General features: G+C 40.0%; 1 protein-coding gene across 18 annotated transcripts in view; it reads left to right on the top strand.

Annotated features, from left to right (window-relative positions):
- Window positions 1-20,928, top strand: part of SYNE1 (spectrin repeat containing nuclear envelope protein 1) — a 296,175-nt gene that overhangs the window by 36,405 nt on the left and 238,842 nt on the right. For all 18 annotated transcript variants that reach the window (XM_088667313.1, XM_088667312.1, XM_088667311.1 and 15 more), the window contains exons 3-7: window positions 7,470-7,531; window positions 14,726-14,821; window positions 16,857-16,940; window positions 18,117-18,209; window positions 19,937-20,115. In XM_088667313.1, coding sequence (XP_088523439.1) covers window positions 7,470-7,531; window positions 14,726-14,821; window positions 16,857-16,940; window positions 18,117-18,209; window positions 19,937-20,115 — 514 coding nt within the window. The remainder of the gene's footprint in view (window positions 1-7,469; window positions 7,532-14,725; window positions 14,822-16,856; window positions 16,941-18,116; window positions 18,210-19,936; window positions 20,116-20,928) is intronic.

Genomic DNA, 20,928 nt, shown 5'->3' with positions numbered 1-20,928 from the left:
AAGCATTCCATTTTCAAAGCATTATTAAGCCTACTGTCATACTGCATTACTCTTACTTAAAATATGACTTGCCACAGGACGAATATGTCATATTGTAATAATTTGTTATGCCTATATTAAGGGCTGTACGATTGCTTCTTGGGGACAGTTTAGAGTTCAGATGACATGCTAAACTGAGATTAATCTAACATATAAACTAAAGCTCCTGACCTCCTCCTTGCAACCATGCTGGAGAAACAAGGGTAACATCCAAGCAAGGAGGACAGACTAGGCCAGGCATCCCCAAACTTCGCCCCTCCAGATGTTTTGGACTAAAATTCCCATCTACCCTGACCACTGATCCTGTTAGCTAGGGATCATGGGAGTTGCAGGCCAAAACATCTGGAGGGCCGCAGTTTGGGGATGCCTGGACTAGGCTAGTTCAACCAGAGCCAATGTATGTGTGCGCGTGTACACATATGAAGAAACTAAATGAGGACTTTTGCAGTGTTAATCTCAATGCATGGATGCAGTGTGAATAATATTTTTTATATATACAAATAAAGAGGTCCCAATCCCCTGTTTCCTCCTCTCTATCCCAGCAGCCCCCTTTATTTCTGGAACATGTTTGGAACTTACCCCTGCTTATGAAAAAGTAATTTACTGTAATTCCAATGGTAGCGGCCACTGTGGCCCAGTACAACTGCTGGGGAGCTGAGGGAGGGTGGTAGTTAGCCCACATGGTCAGGTGACATCAGGACTGACCTCACCTGGCTGTGGGGACTGGCAGGATTTCCCGCCAAATAATTTTAATTTTAAATTCACCAGAGGCCCAGAGAGTTGGGCAATACCTTGTTGGCAGACCTGGCTGAACCAGTTTTCAGTCGAGTCTGCTTGTGGGACATAATAGCCGGTTATGCTGCACCTGGCAGTGCAGTTAGAATTGGTCTTCCCACCCACCCTGCATATTGTGGCCATGCCCAGTGTTAAGCAGGTAGTGCACATATATGACCTTGTTGTGGAACTGCTCAGTCACCGCATACAGTACCAGACCAAGAAGGAAGGAATTCTGGACCAGGAAGGAATTTGCCGGTAGACGTATCAGGCCTGTCTGGGGTTTTTGCCTTCCTCATAGCAATTGTAACAACTTTTGGTAGAAAGGGGCATGAGGTCAGATCCTTTGTCTCTAAAGCTCATGGTTGAGTGTGTCCAAAAGGCCAGTTGGGAGCTGACTGGCCATAGAACATCTTTGAATGGAATCCTGGTGGGATTACCCCATTAGATTTGTGTCAATGGGTGCTATCCATTTGCCAGGATCAACCGTGATAGAGATATCAGCCAGCAATCTCAAACTGGTGCCATGCCTTTCTTACCACATGCACATTAACCAAGCCCCTCCCTCAGTAACCACTGGCCCTCTTTGAAACCCTATAGAGCTTCTATATGTTGGTATAGACAATGCTGAGCTAGGTGGACCCAATGGTTTGGCTCAGTATAAGGAAGCTTCCTCTGTTCTTATCTAATAAATTGGTTATTCGGGTGCCACTGCATTTTCCTTGACTTTTGAAGAAAGTTCCTGTGCATTTGCATATGTATATGATCTCAGGCACCTCTTAACTTTCAAGGGAAAATACATATATTATGGCAGATTAAATATATCGTGCATTCCAAAGAAGTAAAAGCTAATAGGAAACGAAAATATGCAAAGAGTTTATAAAGCTGTGAAGGAAATGTGTCATACAATATAGTAGAGGAATAAAATGCCTAAGCTCTGCGTACTATGGCACTGTGTCCAGAAAAACTTGTCTGGGCATGCTTGTTTGTGAGACACTATTTGGTTTTCTAACATAGACAATAAGAAAGGGTACTTTCCCATGTTAATTAAAATAATACTCAAATAATAGCTTGTCTAGAAAGAGGGAGGGAGGGAGATAACAAGGCTACTGTACTTGAAAAAGAGAGTAACCCACAGAGGAGACAGAGTAGTAAGCCAATTGCTCAAAAAGTTTTGTTAACTTGCTTCACCCTTGCAATGAGAAGTTCATGATTCTTTTTTCTCTCTCCTTCAAATGAAAGAGCATTAGTGCAACATTTATTTATTTTGTGATTATTGTCTTGTTTACAAAGATTGTTTACAAATATTTTTTCAAATTCGAAACTTGCAACTGCTGACTGTTTCTCTGTTGTACACAACTATAGAGCTCTTGACTGTGATCCTATCCTCTTGGGTATATTGCTCATTTGGAAAAGCATCTGCAGGTGTTAAGAACCATTAACATGCTTTCATCTGGCCCCTGAACACTCATAGTGATTAAGCTGACCAAAGGCACAGCAGTGTTATACAAATGTGATGGGCTGAAATCCAATACTGTAATAAGGGATAGAGCCTGTCACTATTACTCAAGCTGACTAGTACACTTCTGATAAGTGGGTGTTTCATTGAATTCAAAAGAAAATACTACACAATGTAACAAGAAGGAGGATTGCTAGTACAGTAGACCTCAGTTTTAAGTAAGTTTCTTTATAGATTTCACCAGTTTCAATCAACAACAATGTATTTCGTCTTTGTCCTAGTTGCTGGGCATCTGGAATGCATTCTAAGCTATGATTATCTTTAGTTTTGTCTAGTGACCAGTTTCTTTGGTTACCTGTGCCACATCCTGTTCATTTTGTGGGTGAAATGAGACACACAAATTTTCCTATCTGCAGACATCATGTCACAATGGAGAGATAATTGGTTTCATTAATCCATCCTTTTTCACATTGCTGTGATGAAGCAGTACATACCACCTGCTATAACAGAAGTCAGTATGCACTGTGATATTGCTACTGCAGTACTTCCCACAATCTTGGCTTGGTTAACGTGCCTGAGTTCAGTGTGAAGAGGCTCTTATTTCCATAATGATTAGGCTGCTTTTATATATGTATATTCAACTAAGGCAGGATCATGCCAAATGTTGGAGCATTTTTGCAGGAACATATCCAAGAAGCAATTTTGCAACTAGACACTGTTTATGATTCTGGCATTCATATCTGTGGGTCAGCAATCACTATGTAAAGTAGCTTGTTTTACTGAGAATGTCCATTAACCATGATTGCCTGCACACTTTCTAATTAATGTGCAAGGACTAAAAAAAATTACTTTTAAAAATTACTTAGCCACTAGTATAAAAGCCTTAGGATTTTACAAAAACCTCTTAGGCTGTTCACATACCCTCTGAGTCCTTGGTCATACTCTATGTAACTGTTCATTTCTTGCAGTGGCATAGCCTGATTGGTCCATTCATTATACGGTAGCTATTATTGTTATTGTTATTAATTGGATTTATACACCACCATTCATCAAAAGATCTAAGGGCAATTCACAAGATAAAAAGCAAAAATACAAGATTACAAGCACAAATAGTTAAACTATTAAGCTAACTGCAGTTTCCGAAGTAATAAATAAATCTCAATAAAGCTAAAATGTTTGCCCTTATAAAGAAATGCTACTGTGTCTTGAAAATTATTATTGGGTGCCTTGGTACTTGAGCAATGGCAAAGCTTCTTTACATTATGACGGTGGTTTATGATTTTCCATACTGTTTTTCCATTTAAAGTGGCATTAAATGCATTTGCTATGCCATCCTATGTATGCTATCACTCTGATTTGGAAACAGGTTCTTTGCAATTTTATGAGACACTCATAAAATGAGGAACCATTGCTATTTCATGCACTTTATCAGCCTTTTACTTTAATGTAGGTGTTTTCAAAAGTGAATATAAGAAAAATGGCCCAGCCCTTTGTTAAGCCTCTGCTGTTTCAGTAGGTTATTTTTAATGCCGATTAGTTTCTATTCTCCACTGTCAGAAGGTAATGGGACTGGCTGAAGCTTGAGCAAAATCAAGCTAGGCTGCCATGCATTGTGATATATACTTACCCTAGCAGCCTTCAGGATGGCTCCATGCTATTGGTCGAACCACACATTTTTCAAACAAATGAGCTATTTTCTTAAATTAGTTGTAATTGGTACTAATTGCCTCAAAAAAATTAAAGGGTTTTGTTGAGGCAGGATAACAGAAACTGGTGAGCCTATTAAATACAGCATTTCAAGAATATAGGAAGCAGCCTGCTTCAATTGCTTTAAGAAATCATCCGCTTCAGAGACTGTTTCAGAGTATTAATTGGGGTAAAGCTCAGGCAGTTCTGAGCCTTAGGCTAAGTATATATCACAATACATGGCAACCTGACTTGATTTCAGAATTGCTGAAATAAAATAAAAAATAAATCCAAAAGTCTTGAACTAAGTCCTGAGTTAGTTGGTGCTGTATATAAATAAACAAGCAAATCATTAAAACACAAATACCCAAACATTTTTGGAAGAGTCCATTCATCTTTTAGTTATTTGTCCTGGGTCCTGTATCCATGCAGGAAACCTAGGGGGTGGGAAAACACATGCTGAAGGGAAGGATCAGGACAAGAATCAAGCCTTGTTAAAACAAAACGGAGACTCATTGGGAAGATGAATGAGGCAATGTGAAGCACATTAACCTGACAGCTGTGAGGGCTCATAGATAGAAGGAAGACTAGTCATTGACTGAGTTCACCAAGTGGAAAGCTCCTCTATCTCAGTGCACCTGCAAAGGAGGTGTGAAGGAGGGAGTTAGTTAAGTTAGGCTGCAGGTTGAGCTAGATCCTTGAAAGCTTTATAAAACTTGCTGCTCATTAAAAACTCATTTGCTATTAAACTACAGTGGTACCTCTGGTTAAGAACTTAATTAGTTCCGGAGGTCTGTTCTTAACCTGAAACTGTTCTTAACCTGAGACACCACTTTAGCTAATGGGGGCTCCTGCTGCCCCGCCGGAGCACGATTTCTGTTCTCATCCTGAAGCAAAGCTCTTAACCCGAGGTACTATTTCTGGGTTAGCGGAGTCTGTAACCTGAAGCATTTGTAACCTGAAGCGTTTGTAACCCAAGGTACCACTGTATCCGAATTTGTTTAACACACCAGACAGAAGTTATATAAGCCACAACCAACCTTTAACTATCCAACACATTTTTGTACTGTACTTTATATTGTATTTTTGTTGCACAAACAGTTTTGCAAGATTAATCACTTCCACACTAATTACCAAACTAATCATTTCAACACCACGATAAACTCCTCCCCCCCTTCCTGTTCTATCTTGTTCCCTCCATTCCATGTTAAAGTACAGTATGCATAACACATCGGGATCAAGACTGCAACCTGCTGTTACAATCCTAAAAATCCACACTGCATACATTCATTATACTCTGATTTTATAGATATAATTATCACACTGATATAAAGTTATTGCTCCCTCTGCTGAAAACTATGTGAAACTCAGGGCACATGTGCAGAAGAGAAGCTGTGAGAATGAGAACAATGGTGGAGATGCCTGTGCAAAAGAGTTGCTATGGAAATGCCTAGAAATAATTCTGCTGGGTTACTTTGCAAAAGCCTTTATGCGTCTTGTTTTGGGCAGTTTTCAGAGTACCAAAGCCAATAAAACAAATTCGTGGGAACAAATTCTCATGTTTTCAAAGATAATAAAGGCTACGTAAAAACAGTAGCTATACTTTTGTTGTTGGTTTGTTTATTTGTTTATTTGTTTTAAATCAAGGTCCTGCAACTTTAACAGCACTTCCTTTCCATCCAATAGTTACAGCCTGTAATCTGAGGTATGGGAATTAGAAATTATCTTGTCCAGAGTCCACAGGATTCTCCAGAACTGTGCTAGGTTTCGAGTGCCTTAACAAGAGATGGACCTTAACTGATAATGTATTGAAAATGTACAAGCAAGAATGCACATCACTTGGCTTAAAATAATTAAGAAGCAAGAAAGCCCCCTCCTAAAGGATTGTGGAGGAAAGTGAATCTATTTTGCTTCCCCCACAAAATCCCTTGGAAATGTAATTTGGCATGCTTAATATACTCTAAAAGGGTTGTTTTTGTTGAAACAAACAAATGGGGGAAATATATATTAGGTTCAACATGGGAGTGAATGGAATCCACATATTTTCATTTATACAGAACAGTTTGATTCACAAATCCAAATGGACAAATCACTGAGATCAAGCCTTGACAAACCATGGGGGGCAGGGTGAAACAACCACTCCAGCAGTGGAAGCCCAATACAATATATGTGTTAGTATATATTGTGGCGCACCACCTTGTTAATTTATATGAGTTGACAGGATCTAAACATTTTTATATTTATATTTTATGTCTTTTTAAAAACAAATGAATTAAAAATAGTGTTGCCTTATCATTCCAGAGCATTTGTGAACGTGGTGTATAACTGAATAGATGGAATTAATAATTAATCAATTAATGAATGAATCATTTTGGGTACCATTGCCTTAGAACCATAGAGTTGGAAGGGAGTGGGACCACAAGGATTATCTAGCCCAAACCCCTGCGATGCAGGACTATTATGCCCAATGTGGGGCTTGAACCCATGACCCCTGAGATTAAGAGTCTCATGCTCTACCGAATGAGCTGTCCTCTGCTCCCAGGTTGCATTCATGGCAATTATACTTAAGGTATAATACTTAAGGTATTAAGTATAAGGTATTATACTTAAAAGTAAGACAGGGCAGTGGGGAAAGGGGAGGGGAGAGGCTTGCTATGATACAATGTGACAATCCCCATAATTCTGTAATTACACTCAATACAAGCACCTATAGGAAAATCATCATATTCTAGTTTCATTACTAATTTTATTAACTTTATGAATACTTAATATGATAGTCTTGCAAATAATTAATCACATGCCTTATTATCTATAGGAAGTGGTCAGGAAGCTGAGAGCTGGTATGTTTTGTTCTTACAGGATACATGTAATCAAGTTGGTGTGTAAGGCAGATGAGCTTGCAAATTTTGTAGATGTTTACATCGTATGGTATTACTAAGAGAGAAATCCGTGACTACGTACAGATATACGTAGATGAGAGCTGTTTTTGTTCTTTGAAATCTTTTGGTGGTCCATTGCAAAGTTTACCAGATCAGGCACCATTTGTTATCCCCACTCCCGGCCTGCGTTAAAATGAATGCAGTAATTTAATGCAGCAGGGTTAATACCCAGAATTAGAAACCATTAAGTTCTGTTCATTAGATTTCACCCTTGCAGTACAGTGTATCAAATGCATTATTAAAATCCATCTAGTACACATGCCTGTTCAGATTAACTATTTATTTTATTTTAATTTAAAGCTGCATTCAATTTATAAAGACAACAGACATCCATATATAAATATAACAAGATGCAAAGAATGTATGTTTTGTGCCTTTCTACATGTTGCCCTCCATTTCCTAAAGCTTTAAATATACAGTATTGCTCTCTTCATCTTGTCAAATGAGTATGCTGGTTTTTATTTTAAAACTGGGTCCTAAAAAATCTGAACTGGACATACCTGCTTTTACTGCCAGAACAAGTCTGACTAGAATACCGGTGCAACATAATGGTCTCTTTATTCCTTTTTTAGATGAGCAGGAGTCAGTGCAAAAGAGGACTTTCACAAAATGGATCAACACTCATCTGGCCAAGGTAATACATTTTTCTGATTTTTCCTACCACCTACAGTAAAAGCAGCAGATTATTATTATTATTATTATTTATTATTATTTATACCCCGCCCATCTGGCTGGGTTTCCCCAGCCACTCTGGGCGGCTTCCAACAAAATATTAAGAATACATTAAAACATCAGTCCCTAAATAGCAGAGCAATCCCACCACACTAAAGGAGATTTAGATGTGGCGAAATTTTCCCACCCTCACCACCAGGCTCAGCTTGGTTTAGCTGCTCTTCACTGGCAGGGGAGGTCCCTACTACACCCATTGAAAGGATGGACAGGTGGAAGCTACCACTGGCGGAAGCTAGTGGAAGCTCCCCAAATGGGGTGTTTCTAGGGTGAGAAGGGGGCAGGGCAGGGCCAAACAAGGTCCTGCTTGTCCAATGATTGGCAATGGACTCAGTGGGTGTAACTACTTCCACAAGTTCGGCCCCAGCCCACGAGTAGCGGGGCTTTAGATGCAACCCCTGCTTTGCCTCTCTGTTCAGACCTGCTCCTCCCAGAGGGTTAGGAATGCTTCTGCAGTTGTATTCAATTTGTTTGAGGCTTTGAGGGAAGGAAAGCGGATACAGTTTTCCATAACTGCAATGATTTAAAGTCCAAAAACTCTTCTATGTGGAAAATCTGTAAGGCAATAGAGGCTGCTAGGTATTATCAGTAAAAACTTGTGTTTCCTGTATAATGCTGGGGAGGAAATAAAAGGGAAATTGAAGAATTGGATGTACTTGTACTTCTAAGGGCTTCTATTTCAATTTTCTAAAAATAAAGTATTTCCCTGTGTTTCATACTGACAACCTTGGAAAGTTAGCCTTGTAAATGTTTTGACTACATTTCTATATATGTGTGAGATGTACTTTTAAATACATTATTTATCTATGCTTGATTTGGATTAACTTCGCATCAAAGATTTGTGATCAAAATGACAGTACTGTGTATTGAAATGAAAATGTTACTGCACTACTTCGCTACAGTTGCTTTTGTAAGGAATGACTCAATATTTTTCCAGTTCAGTTTTCCAGCCTGAATTTCCAAATATGAGTGGATACTGTAGGGAGGGGGAGGGAATTATGGTGTGCATTATTAGAAGTAAGTCAAACTTACACCCCATCCCCCCCCATCATGTTGTTATTGGCATTATGACAGGAAAATCCCAATTTCATACGTTCTTCAAAAGAAATATGTTAGGTTCTGGCTTCACTTCTTGAAAAATGTCTGTGGGCATTTTCAGAGGCTATCCTCCCACCTCTGCAACCTCAAGGAAATATTAGGGATAGCTGGCTTTGAGCTTGTGTGTTCCCTATTGCTTGGTTTCCTCACAGATGAAGTTCAAGATCCTATGTTCATTTAAACTTTTTATTTGTTTGATCCTATGGGATAAAACTCGCATTCTAAAAGTTTTCCAGATGGATCCCATGTTTCAAAACCTGGGGTATCCTGATTAATTTGTCAGAGGAGGAGAACTGGAAAGTTAAGAGCAGGAGTACACGAACCTGAAGCTTCCTCCTGACCTCTCTCCAGGAAAAAAGATTCCCTAGCTCAAGTGCCCTGTTAAAAGGCCCAGTTATTTCCCCTCTATAGCAAATAGAAATCACTAAGACTGCAATCTTATATCAACCAAGCACATAGTTGAAGTTCACTTCCACAAGAAATAGTAATGGCCACCAATGTGAATGGCTAAAAAAGGATTATTCAAATTTGTGGCAGATATGGCCATCAATGACTCCTTGTCATGATGGTTATGTTTTACCTCCACTGTCAGAGGCACTAAACCTCTGAATACCAGTGTTGATGTGCTCAGATCCTGCTTGCTGGCTTCCTCTAGGCATCTGATTAGTCACTTTGTAATCCTATGCAAAGGGATGCGGGTGGCGCTGTGGTCTAAACCACTGAGCCTAGGGCTTGCCAATCAGAAGGTCGGCAGTTCGAATCCCTGCAATGGGGTGAGCTCCCGTTGTTCTGTCCTTGCTCCTGCCAACCTAGCAGTTCGAAAACACCTCAAAGTGCAAGTAGATAAATAGGTACCACTCCAGCGGGAAGGTAAACAGCATTTCTGTGCACTGCTCTGGCTCACCATAAGCAGCTTAGTCATGCTGGTCACGTGACCCAGGAGCTGTCTGCAGACAAACACCGGCTCCCTCGGCCTATAGAGTGAGATGAGCGCTGCAACTCCAGAGTTGTCCGCGACTCGACCTAATGGTCAGGGGTACCTTTACCTTTAATCCTATGCAAATTTAATAATTACCACTGAGATTATTGGAACTTCACACATAAACATGCACAGAATCGGCTGTAAGGCTATGTTTACCCTGGAAAAATCCTGACTACTTTCAGTGATACTTAATTTTCAGTAAAATGTATACCTTGAGCCTAGAGGTCTCAGAAATAGTTCCTGATACAGAGGGATGAAACAAGAACTTAAAAAAGCTATCTGATGGCTAGGTGAAAATGTCTCTAATGAAACTGAGGACAACAGGGCATATATTTTCTGTGGATAGCACATAGTAGTAAAAAAGGTGGACTACAAATGTATTACGAATGTGCTTAAATCTCTCCAACTAAAATAAATCGTAGAGCTGGAGTTTTGCTAGATCATGCCCATTGCTTGAGTGTCTGTATATGAGTGTGTAATTGAGCACTTTCATTAGGCAGAATCACCATTGCCAAAGCCATCACAACCCATATGCTTAATTAGTAATCACTTCTGAGTTTATGCACTTCAGCGAATAAGCAGTGTAGGGAAAGCCAACATGCTGACCTTTTAAAAATGCTTCCACTTAATTCATATGCCTCCTACTGTGTTCACAAAATTACTTGTGATAATGGCTCCTTAACAGCAGAGTTGCATGCTCTCACATCCTCATAAATATCAGACCTGCTGAGATCAAAACCCCAAACCATATGTGCTGCGATTGTACAAAGATTAGTTATGATCTAAAATACTATGACACTTGTGCACTTTTATTTTTGGAGCAGGGGCTGCTTCCCCTGCTAGCATTTCTTGCCAACTTTGCCTACCCCCCACCCTCTGTCAACCCCCGTCCCTTTACACCTGATCAACCCTCTCCCCTTACAGCTTGCCCCTGATCCTCTCCTCCCACTCCTTAGAGTTCCACTCAACTCCCCTTCCTTTTCACCTCATAACTGACCTCAAACCCCCTCGCCCCCCAAGATGAGACAATCAGCTGATTGTCAGGTCTTGCATAGCCACTTGTAATGTGCTGCCTTGTGGAGAACTCTGAATGGGGTTTGCAGACACCCCTGCCCAGCTAGGTTTTTACCTATCCTGCATCTGACATCATATATAACAGGTATATGGAAGGTAGGTGTGGCTTGGCCAAATGGCCTAGTACAGGGGTTCCCAACAAAATTTTCTCGAGGACCCCTCATCGAGCCACTATTGTGACAAGGACCCCCATTAATTCCTAATCCTAAAATTAAAAAGTGAGAGCCAAATTAAGAGTCTTTTTATATTTTATATTTATACGTTTTTTACAGTTCTTCCTCTTCATCTGTAGGCCTTTGTCGTTTTAACGAACCACTTTTTAACTACGCGAACTGTAGCTTCCGCGAAAAACGCTTTGTTTACAAACACTACTGTTTTGCAAAGAGGCAGCGTGCGCCAGGGAGGAGGGAGGGGAATGGAGAAGACAGGGTACCTGCGCAGTAGCGCACAAATGAAGCCGACGCGCGCAAAGCATCTTGGGGAGGTGAGCGTTAGTAGAATGCGCGCACTGCCTCTTTGCAATACAGTAGTGTTTGTAAAGCGCCACCTAACGGCATACAGCAGAACTACTGCCTCTATCTAATTCTAGTTTTGCGCCAGACTCTGCTCATGCAGGAAGCGGCCAAAACAAAAAATCTGTTATCATACGAAATATATTTAATATATTTTTTTATTCTAATAGCATCTTGCGGACCCCTCTGGCATAGCTCGCGGACCCCTGGGGGTCCCCGGGCCACCTGTTGGGAACCACTGGCCTAGTAGATCAAATGGGGAGGCTTGGGACACTGGAGGTGCCCACATTTGGTCTACTGTATCAGAGATCTAGCATAAAACTTATATTACTCTTCCACAGTTGTTGTAAACCTTGTGTGACACAACCTATTTTGCATTTGTGCTTGCAAATTTCATAAAGCGAGACTGTCTTGATTTAATGGCACATTCGCCAACTTAAATCAGTATTATTTGTACTGTATAAATAACTTTGTGATTGAACTACTGTACAGTCGTACCTTGGAAGTTGAACGGAATCCGTTCCGGAAGTCCGTTCAACTTCTAAAACGTTCGGAAACCAAAGCACAGCTTCTGATTTGCTGCAGGAAGCTCATGCAGCCAATTGGAAGGGGGGGAAGCCACGGCGGACATTCAAGTTCTAAAATAGTTTGCAAACTGGAACAATCACTTCCAGGTTTGCGGCGTTTGGGAGCCAAAATGTCTGAGTTCCAGCGTGTTCAGGATCCAAGGTACAACTGTATTAGTAGGTAGCATGTGTGTGTGTGTGTGCTAAGTTCATTTTTGTTTTCACGCAGTGAACCAACGTTGCTAACTTCTGCCTTCTGTTGTGTTCTAGCATTTTTCTATTAAAATCAAAACAGTTTACATGATAGTCTAGTAGTCTTATTATAGAATATATTGACAGTTTGTCCACTAAGAAAATGACCATATCAATTTTCTTCTTTCTAGCTATCACATTCATTATTAATTATTCACATACAAGATGGAAAAAATATTTTGCTCAAATAAGGTTGTTTAATGTTTATTAATGGCTTTATGTGAGAAAATTGGTTTTTCATATTTTATGGAGAGTATTTCCTACAAACAATACTGAATGAAACCATTTTAGAGTCAGTTCTTGCATTACAGGATCAGGGTGGTTTCATGCTTTCTCTGTTTGCTTTCTACACTGCCAGAGTAGCATCAGAACATGTGGATGGGCCAAGTAGATAGTTATTTATAGGGCTGGGTTAAAGTTCCAGGTCATCTGTTTTCTGCCATTTGTGGGAGGAGTGTTGCAAAATACAAGGGGGTGAAAGTTTCCCTCAATTTCCAGGGTAGGACATTTGGATATTATTAGCTTACCTAACTTTATGAGCTGGTCAACGTTTCTCCACCCTGCTTCTTCAACCTTAACAAAAAGCATTGCAACCATAGGGCAAGGCTGCATTTTCTTGGGGCTGGGCCAGAAACACACTACCTGCATCATGACGTAGCATAGATCCCACGGGCATAGTCATACTGGTCTCCCCACCCAAGCAGGGAGAATGTTTTAACATGCTCTGCTTTCCCTGGGAACCATGTACTCAGAGATATTCCTGCCTGGCCCATAGAAAATGCAGACTTTCTGTATGACCAGGAGCCCATTTTTTAAAAAAATGAAAAAGAATAGGTTGAAGGAAGACCCTTGGGCACTTCACAAACATCAGATAGGTAAATGTGCCCAAACCACCCACCCCTTTTCAAAATTTTGGGGAACATTTATTCTGCCTCCTGAAAGCTACAAATAACAATCCCATCATTTTCATGGGGGACAAATGGACTGGTACAAGCGAGAAGCTATTTTTGACCCACCCTGAATTATTTCACATACTAGTGTTAGCCTTCCTTTGCATAGGAGAGATGTTGATATGGTGAATAACTGTATGGTTAGGTAAAGGGACCCCTGACCATTAGGTCCAGTCACGGACGACTCTGGGGTTGCGGCGCTCATCTCGCTTTACTGGCCGAGGGAGCCGGTGTACAGCTTCCGGGTCATGTGGCCAGCATGACTAAGCCGCTTCTGGCAAACCAGAACAGCGCACGGAAACTGTATGGTTAGCCACTACTAAATATGATTGAACTATAACAGAGCAGTAAGAGACACAACCAGAGGTATCAGCAAACAATGTGACTCCTGTAACAAAAGATCCAGCCGTAAGATACAATATTTTCTGCTTTGTGAACCTATTGCAGAATAGGAGTGCTATGCCCAGTTATGTTGTCTTAGCATCCTGTGGGGAAATACTCTTTATGAGGCCTCCAGTCATCTACTTTTAATCTGTAGGAGCAGCACAGGAGACTTGTGTGTGCTGTACAGGCACGTATTTTCATAAGCACAGACTGCATGCAATAAAGTAGGCATCTTAAGATTTATGACAATGCTGTTCTATTATCCACCAAGCAGCTAGAGAACACACAAAGATTTATATATTCGGATGTCATTACATGAACACAGTCAAATGCTTGTGTAAGTTAAAAGCATTTGGCTTCTTTGAAAATTGGAGAGAAAAAGATACAGTAGGTGTATATACGGTAATAATTTGACATTTGTCAACATCACCACTGAGACTTGAGAATAAAGCAAACAGCAAATATGGTAAATATCTGCAACAGTTATGAGCTAGAAAAATGATTTTGTCAGTCTTACTGCTTCTGCTGTCATGCCTTCTCTTACCTTCATGAAACTTAACCAATTTACCCTGCCTAGAAATCAGAAAAATATGCCACAACAAAAATCAAATCAAATGCTGTATCAAAAACATGTTGCTTTGTGTTCTGTTTGCAGAACTCCTCGAGGGGTATCTCCTGTATCTCCTTACAAGGCTTTAAAAAATATAAGAGTGAGGCAATCCCTTCTTTCAGTGAAAGGCTCTGCAAGTCTTTGGGTTATTCTGCTTCATCAAGCAGAATAACCATTCCCAGCTATAAACAGAGCAAGCTCACTTGCATGTGCATATTCCTATAAATAGTTTGGATGGATGGTTTCTTGATAACAAGTCCATAGTCATCATTTTCGAGACAATAGAATGGGGGGAAAGTCACCATTCTACAACGGTTCAGCTTCTGTTTGATTATTCTCCTCATCCTTTGACTTCCTCTGTGTTAATCTGTCACAAACTATTGTGAGATTTTAAAGCTTTGTTTCCAGATCATGGAGGGGCCACCGGTTACCTTGTTATGCTGATAAATGACTTTTATCACTGCTGGTCACTACATTCTGTAGCTGTGCTCCTCTTCATTTCTTCTCCACTACACCACTGAATATATTATACCACCCTTACAAGAAATCTTCAAAGTGTAAATAGAATGGCCAGCAGCAGGGAGTAGGATAGAGATGCTTAACCTGTGGCAGGGAAACAATGCATAACTCAATTTCTGTATCTGAGTTCTTTCCACTTCTTTTCCTCCCAGCGCAATCCTCCCATGGTGGTCAATGATCTGTTTGAAGACATCAAAGATGGAATAGTACTGATAGCCCTTTTGGAGGTTCTCTCAGGACAAAAACTGGCAAGTATTTTCCTATGACGCATGCAGTATTTTTCGCTCCATAAGATGCACCTGACCATAAGACACACTAAGTTTTCAGAGGAGGGAAGAGGGAAACCCCATTTTTTAAAGAATCAGCTCAAAGTTGTTGAGTTTACTTTACAAAGGGAAAAAATCCTGTTCAACTCACAGTTCTGCAGCTTCTGATAATCTAATCAGCCAGATAATCCAATCAGCCAGTCACATGTTGCTGGGGAAACAAACAGCCTCCCTCTGCAGAACATTCAACAATGAAGGCCTGGGCAAGGGGGTGTGGCTGGGAAGGGAGCTAGCATCCCTTATCTCCCTCCCCAATCTCTTGCAGTCAGCTGCTGAGCGGCTTCTTTTCAACACCCCTCTTTCCCTCTTGTTAGCCTTTAGCTCTTTCTATATAAAAAAAAGCACAATCTGCTTTTTGCCCCTGGGCCATTCAGCTCCAGGGACCATACATTCTCTCCATAAGAGGCACAGACATTTCCCCTTACTTTTTAGGAGGAAAAAAGTGTGTCTTATGGGGCAAAAAACATGGTATATTATTTATAATGTATTTTTCATTTGCATTATCATTATTAATACACCATGTTAGTGTAGCTCCAGATATGTGACCATTTTCTAGGCATAGAAATGCCAAGATTCCCCACACACACACACACCCCGTGCCACTCGATGAGTAGTGTGTACAAACTTTATGGAGTCTCCAATTTCTGATTAATATATGAACCAGCAGTCCTGGGAGGATCAGGTTCAATCAGTGGATGGTTTCAGAAAGAGCTAGTTCAGTGGACAGCAAGTGAAATTTAGGTTGCTTATTATATCTATATTTAGATATTTAGGTTCAGGGTCAGATTCCAGGCAAGGATTTCCTAGGGAAAACAAGCACAACTAGAGAAGCTTGATCAAAAGAAGGTTTCTTCAACAGACAGTTTAGAAAATAGAAAATATAAATCTATTCCAGCATCTCAGGGAAGCTGAGCCGCTATAATGCAGAGCAAATTAGGGCAGAGCCAGGCTAGGGCAGGTATTCAGAGTACACAAATAGAAGTGCCAGGGCTGGTCTGCAGTAGCAATTCACAAGGAGCTGTTTGCAACAAAATGAAGAACCTTTCAGTTACGTGCATCTCACTGACAACTTTGTCATACAGATCGTCAGCTGGGATGCAGGGAAGCAACTGAGAGGCAGTAGTATGTGACAATGTCCTGAGCTAATTCCTCAAGCACTTGTATGAAACATGTGAACACTCATTCTATATAAAATATGAAACATGATTTCAGCAAATTAAATTATTTTATCATACACTGCAGGCAATTTAGTGGAGTGACATACAATGTTCTAAGTGAAATTTGCTTCTAAGCATCTTTTTTGAGGCACATCACTCTCACAGCCCTTCTTACTTTTCCTTGTTTAAATTGGGCTTTTGATCGTGGTCTCTCCTGTTTTGATAAGGAAATTCTCCCTCTTGTGGTAGAATTTTAACAAAATGCTCTGGAGTACGTTTCACCACATTCATATTGAAAGGCAAAGACCGATTTTTTTGATTAAAGTGTGATTACTGTGTGGACTTAAAGACTGTGAGACATTAAAGAGGTATAGATAAGGCTAGTTCCAGAACCATTTCTTCTCTTCCAAGTTTCATCTATCAGAAACAGGTATTAAGTACAAAATAAAATAAAATGGGTTAGAGTTTTACCACATTTGGGATCTGTGGCTGGCCACTTGCTTGTTCTGGGAATAAAGATTCTTTATTACCTTACAGTGTTTGAGTTATATGTAGTTGGTTTGCATGCATAACTGGAAGTAGGGAGCCAATGCTGAGTCAGAAAAAAAATAAGAAGGACTTTAAAAGGTCAATATTGTTGTTGTTTTAAAAAATCAGAATATTGACTTTAGGAGGGAAAATCAGCACATTTTTTTGGAAGCAAATCTTGATAGAAGTCACCGAGTTTCCTTTCAAGACGGATGTGTTTAGGATCTTATTGTCAGGCCATGCTGGTACTTAATTGTCCTTGTTTTTAAAAGCCCTGTGAACACGGCCGAAAGCTGAAGAGAATTCATGGAGTCGCCAACATTGGCACAGCCCTTAAGTTCCTGGAAGGACGGCGGGTAAGTCCCACAGATAGCTAGATGTTTGCATCAGCTGTTGCAATTTGTGTATGAACTACAGTCATTCAGAGTGCATAAGCTTGGTCCTAATTCTACCATCTTGCTGAAGTTAAGCAAGTCTGCGTCTGATGGGTGGCCTGGATGGGTGGCCTCCTAGGAACCATGTGTGATATAGATATAACAAAAGAACAAGAAATAAGCATGTTAGGTTCTTTATGGTATTCACTGATTTCTGTATATGGCAACATGGTATATTTTTGTCTTCACTCATCTCTGTGTCCTATTCATTATTCAGATAATTTATTTTAAATATATGTTGTTTTGTTTTTCATGCTAGTCTGTGTACAGAGGATCACCGGTTGGTACAATAATTTTATGAAACATTAAACCATATAAATGAGTCAATTGAATAAAATGAGTGTCAATAAAATGAGTTGCACAATTCTAAGCATGTTAGCTTATAAATGCAGCTGTGATCAATGGAATTTACTCCTGGGTAAATGAGTTTAGGATTGCAGCCTAAATAGTACAACTTTTCCATGTGCTGTTAGCCACATTACTAAATATTTTACGTACGGAGCAAATATATATAACAAATGCCCTGCTTGTGCAGATGGAACCCTCCTCTCCTGCACACTGTTCTGAGGGTTCTCCTGAATTGCCCCAGAATCAGTTTCAGGAGTGCAGTGGGTGGGTGGGTGCGTGGGGGGGGGGGCTTTACATACGCATTGGATTGGCCACTCTAATAAAAAGGGTCCTGGACTAGATGGGCCATTGGCCTGATCAGTCATGCTTTTGACCGTCCATGCTCACTTGTTCTCTTTGTCACAATGCCTTGTCCGTCTGTTTGATCTGGGGAAAATAAACAAAGCACCCTGCCACTAATGCCAGTTCAGCTATAAAGGCATATTTGCAGTGCATTCACAACAGGGCTAGCTTTCCTGTTACATCTGTGTATATTGAGAACAACTGAATCTTAAATTCAAAAGTACATGCATAATTTTATACTTCATTTTTGTGATTATTTTATATGTTCTCTTTCTCAAAAATACTATATACTATGCTTATTAAGTTTCCCTTTTCCCAAAAAAATAGACACATTGCTACAAAGATTACTCCATTACTGTGGCTTTCTGTTGTGGGTGTTAATAGTGTGCCTTTCTTTCCCTAAAACAGATTAAGCTTGTCAACATTAATTCAACTGACATTGCTGATGGTAGACCTTCTATTGTGCTTGGCCTGGTGTGGACTATAATTTTGTATTTTCAGGTACAGTTCTTTTTTATATAAAAAAAATATGTGTGAGATAAGCCTACGATAGTTATAGCAATAATTCCAAAGTGGTTTGTCAGGGGGCACTAATGTGCTGTGACAGAACTGCTCGTGTATCATGAGAAGTAAATTAGCTCCTAAGAAATTGCGGTGTGTGGAATGGGGACATTTAGAGCAGTTGGAACAAAGGGTTAAAATTTCCCCATGCTGCTTTCTGCTCCAACCAAAAATGGATTGCCCCACAGCTGTTTTATATACAAATGACTTTAGTAAATGTAATGTGTATTTTGGCCCTAAGGATGCTATTGGAAAAATGAAGAGATCTGACAGGGTTTGTTTGTTTGTTTTTTACTATTTTGAAGAGCTAGATCAGAAGAAAGACCTATAGTAATTGCTATAATGTGGCTTTCACTTTTCACTGGTCATTGTTGGTCAAATTGTGCATATTTTAAAAATACTTGATTCTGTTATCCAATATCAGTTCTAAACTTAAACTAGCACCCCTAATTTGAATGTGGCTATATATTGCAAATGTAGCCCTGGGTTCCTTTGGAAGGAAGGAGAGGATATAAATTTAATAAATACCGGTACTAATAATAAATAGATACTACAATATGGAATGGATACAATTCCCATCGAAGGTTGTATGTGAAAGCCAAGAAACTTTGGCTACAGCCCTCATGACAATTAATTGAAATAAAGTCCTCTACAAATAAGTTTGAATCATTTCCAAGTTAATGGCCACAACTTAGCAAATCAGATCTGCATGATTTATATAGTTGGAAAAGGAGCAATGCATTATGCAGTCTTCCCTTCCTTTAGGCCTTACAGGAAGTACAAAGCAGAAGAGTATGTTTCATTGAAATGCAAGCCCTGACTGGGCAGCAGCAGACATTAACAAAGCTATGAGACTATTTCCACAGCCCAACCACTCATGCCAGCCAGGCTGAAAGGCAAATCACTGTGCCAGCCCGGAGCTGGCACAGCAATTGAGCCCAAAACAAATCTAATGTCGTGGGGCTGCCAGGGTTTCAGTGGGACCAGGCTGGCTCAGACAGTTCCCACCTTCTTTTGGAGTTTTCTGCAGGATGCTGCTGGCAGGAATTTTTCACTGGCTGCTTCTGCCCGCCCATTGATTCAGTGGGCAGAATGGAGTTGCAGTAACATTAACCTTGCCTCTATTTAGAGATGTTATCATAGTACAGGCACCTTCAACCTATGTTTACTTGAGTAACTCAGGCTTGGGGAGGAGGAAAGTGGCCCAGATGTGAGACATCTGTGAAAATGCTCCAGACATAGACCTAGTTCACAGTGCTGCCTACTCCCATGAACACCTCAGACATGTTTACGGCTACTAAAAATACCATACCACTATCACGTGGAAGTGCATTTGTGAGTGCATTAGTACTGTGTATAGATAGAGGATGTATATGTGGCCTCTCTATTTTGTATATTACACATAAATAGCATATGTATTGAGCCATAACTTGGCCAAAGTATGACCAATGCTCCAAAGTGTGAATCTGTCCTACATTCTTTGAGGCATGTCCTAAAATTTAGAGTTTGGGTAAGAGTTCATTTATCTTGCCCCGCTATTTTTTGGTGTGTGCTCTTTTTTTATGAGATCCACTGACCAGTTCTAGACATCTGATCTGCAGAAGGAAATAGGCTTTTTGTAAATTGACTGTTTCCATTACACTTAACCAACTTTATTCCATAAACAGATTGAGGAGCTCACAAGCAACCTCCCTCAACTCCAGTCATTCTCCAATAGTACCTCATCTGTGGACAGTGTTGTCAGTTCTGAGACAGCCAGTCCACCATCGAAGCGTAAAGTGGTCACCAAAGTCCAATCAAATGCAAAGAAGGCTTTGCTAAAATGGGTGCAGTACACAGCAGCAAAGTGAGTAATCTGTAGATTGATATTAGCTAAATGATGTAGTAATAATTTATGGCACCAGCATAAATTAAGAAAGTTTGTGCCAGAGAGATCAATAAAAATTGGAAAGGAAATTGGCTTCTGTCAGAATGGCTGTAAGAGGCAATACATTGTCAAAACACTTAAAATTCTTTTCCCAGTTTGAAATCATGAGCAGAGCAATTCAGTGCTATCAGATTTTGTACCTTACTTCGCTAATTGAATTTTCCTTCACTTTGCCAATGTATCCTCACAACTTGGCCTGTGATTGAATATAACATTCTCTTTGTAAACATCTATGTAATTTTACAATACAGTACCAGCTTTGATTTCATATTTGCACATAAAGAAAAAATATGTGTATTTCTGTATCTTCAATTTTAAGCTTTTAGAACATAATGGAAAGAAACCTTTGGCCTACAGTTTGTGGCACTGCCTTTGTTTAATCTTAACTGAAGCCAGAAGAGTGTGGGATATATAAGGCATCAGAGGAAGATGACAAGACAGCGAAACTTAGATGAAAGCAAGCAACTGGAGCAGTGTATAGCAACAGCTTTCAGCTGTTTGAATCTCTTAACAACTTTCATCAATAACATATGTAATCAGACTATTAACCAATTCGTGTCTGCTTTGAATAGCTGGTGGACGTGAACAACCTACAATTCAACTGTCTGTGATTTTGGCAGTGCTGGTGTACTATCCATCTAGTCAGTTTGGACAGTTGCTATCTAATAGCCAGAATGGATTGGACAAGAGAGAATGTATGTTTTTTTAGATAGTTTCACTAGTGCAGATTGT

Source organism: Zootoca vivipara, chromosome 3, assembly GCF_965207765.1.
Source record: "Zootoca vivipara chromosome 3, rZooViv2.hap1.1, whole genome shotgun sequence".
Lineage (NCBI taxonomy): Eukaryota > Metazoa > Chordata > Lepidosauria > Squamata > Lacertidae > Zootoca > Zootoca vivipara.
Note: the sequence above shows the minus strand (reverse complement) of the source record. Positions and strands in the feature narration are given on the sequence as shown.